General features: G+C 71.6%; 1 protein-coding gene across 1 annotated transcript; it reads left to right on the top strand.

Annotated features, from left to right (window-relative positions):
- Positions 1–1,456: 1,456 nt before the first annotated feature.
- On the top strand, positions 1,457–2,014 carry AURANDRAFT_68712 (expressed protein; the record flags this gene model as incomplete). The annotated part of the gene is made up of 1 exon (XM_009044433.1): positions 1,457–2,014. A coding segment is annotated over one exon (558 nt), but the record flags the coding sequence as incomplete, so codon positions are not given.
- Between the last annotated feature and the right edge of the window lie 4 nt (positions 2,015–2,018).

Below are 2,018 nucleotides of genomic sequence, written 5' to 3'. Positions count from 1 at the left end.
ACGACAGCACTTTGGGCCGGTCGTGCTGTATCTTTCGACGCAGGAGGAGCTCGAAAATTTCAAAGCAGCTCGACGCGCGCAATCGTCTCCTCCCGCGTCCAAATATCCCCCGATTGCCCCCCCCCCCTTCCCCCTCGCCGCGCGAGCCATGTACTTGGTAAAAAAACGTTCGAAAACGACGAGCGAAAACGTGGAAACGAAAACTGGATCGAGTTCGTCGTTTCGATCTTTCACGCCCGCCCCGTGTCGACCCCCCCCCCTCACCCGCCACCCTCCCCCGCCCCCGCACTAACACACGGCCTCCCACCTCGTGGGGCGGCGTGGTCCCTGAGCGCGACGTTGATGACGTCGAGTCGTCGCCCTCGGGTATCCAAGCGCCCGGAACGCGCTGGGACCCGCTCCGCTACGTCTTCGAGTCCTCGGTGCACGCCAAGCGCATGCAAGCCCGGCCTCCCACCTCGCGGCCCGCCGGCGGCGTGGTCCGCGGCGGGCACCTCGACGACGGCGAAGAGCGACTCGCTCTTGCGCGGCGTATCCAAGCGCCCGGAACGCGCCGGGACCCGCATGCAAGCCCGGCCTTCCACCTCGCGGCCCGCCGGCGGCGTGGTCCGCGGCGGGCACCTCGACGACGACGAAGAGCGACTCGCTCTTGCGCGGCGCGGCCGGCGGCCGGCGCGCTCCGCTACGTCTTCGAGTCCTCGGTGCACGCCAAGCGCATGCAAGCCCGGCCTCCCACCTCGCGGCCCGCCGGCGGCGTGGTCCACGGCGGGCACCTCGACGACGGCGAAGAGCGACTCGCTCTTGCGCGGCGCGGCCGGCGGCCGGCGCGCCGGGACCCGCTCCGCTACGTCTTCGAGTCCTCGGTGCACGCCAAGCGCATGCAAGCCCGGCCTCCCACCTCGCGGCCCGCCGGCGGCGTGGTCCGCGGCGGGCACCTCGACGACCGACTCGCTCTTGCGTGGCGCGGCCGGCGGCCGGCGCGCCGGGACCCGCTCCGCTACGTCTTCGAGTCCTCGGTGCACGCCAAGCGCATGCAAGCCCGGCCTCCCACCTCGTCGCCCGCCGGCGGCGTGGTCCGCGGCGGGCACCTCGACGACGGCGAAGAGCGACTCGGCGCGGCCGGCGGCCGGCGCGCCGGGACCCGCTCCGCTACGTCTTCGAGTCCTCGGTGCACGTCAAGCGCATGGAAGCCCGGCCTCCGACCTCGTCGCCCGCCGGCGGCGTGGTCCGCGGCGGGCACCTCGACGACGGCGAAGAGCGACTCGCTCTTCCGCGGCGCGGCCGGCGGCCGGCCTCCCGGCCGTCGGCGGACGTGCCTGAATGGTCTTCAACCCCTGATTCGCGCGCCTCGTCCGTCGATCGTCGCCGCGGAACCGCGTCGATTCCCCCGCAGGCACCCGCAATCTCGACCACGCACGTACTTTCCTGCGGCCTCTCGGACACCCCCCGTGACATCATGATGACGACGTTTCCCCGACTTCTCCTCGCCGCGACCTTCCTGGCGTCGGCGGACGCCTTTGGGTATATCATCCCGCCGGAGACGACCACTACGGCGGCGCCCCCCGTGGAGACGACCACTACGGCGGCGCCCGCCGGAGCGCAGGCGAAGGTGACGACGTCGCTCTTCATGACGGGGCTCTCGGCCTCGGACGTGAACGAGGACGCGGACGTGCGGGCGGCGCTCAAGGCGACGATCATCTCGTTGGGCGGCTACGACGATGTGTCGAACATCGTGGCCGAGAGCACGTCGACCCGGCGGCGGCTCCAGGACGAGGACGGCGCCAAAGTCTCGTTCAACGCCACCATCTTCGCGGACGACGTCTCGGCCGCGGAGGACGCGGCGGCCGAGGCGACGAACGCGCTCCAAGAGGCCGTGGAGAGCGGCAAGTTCCTCCCAGAGCTTAAGGCGCAGGCCGCCGAGCGGTCTCCCGAGGCAGCGGACGCGCTCGAAGGCGCCGGCGTGGACAAGGAGAAGACGCTCGACGCGCTCGCCGAAGCGACCGTTACGGTGGAGGTCG

The sequence above is a fragment of the Aureococcus anophagefferens genome, assembly GCF_000186865.1.
Source record: "Aureococcus anophagefferens unplaced genomic scaffold AURANscaffold_315, whole genome shotgun sequence".
NCBI classification, from domain to species: Eukaryota; class Pelagophyceae; order Pelagomonadales; family Pelagomonadaceae; genus Aureococcus; species Aureococcus anophagefferens.
This window is presented reverse-complemented; position numbering and strand designations above follow the sequence as displayed.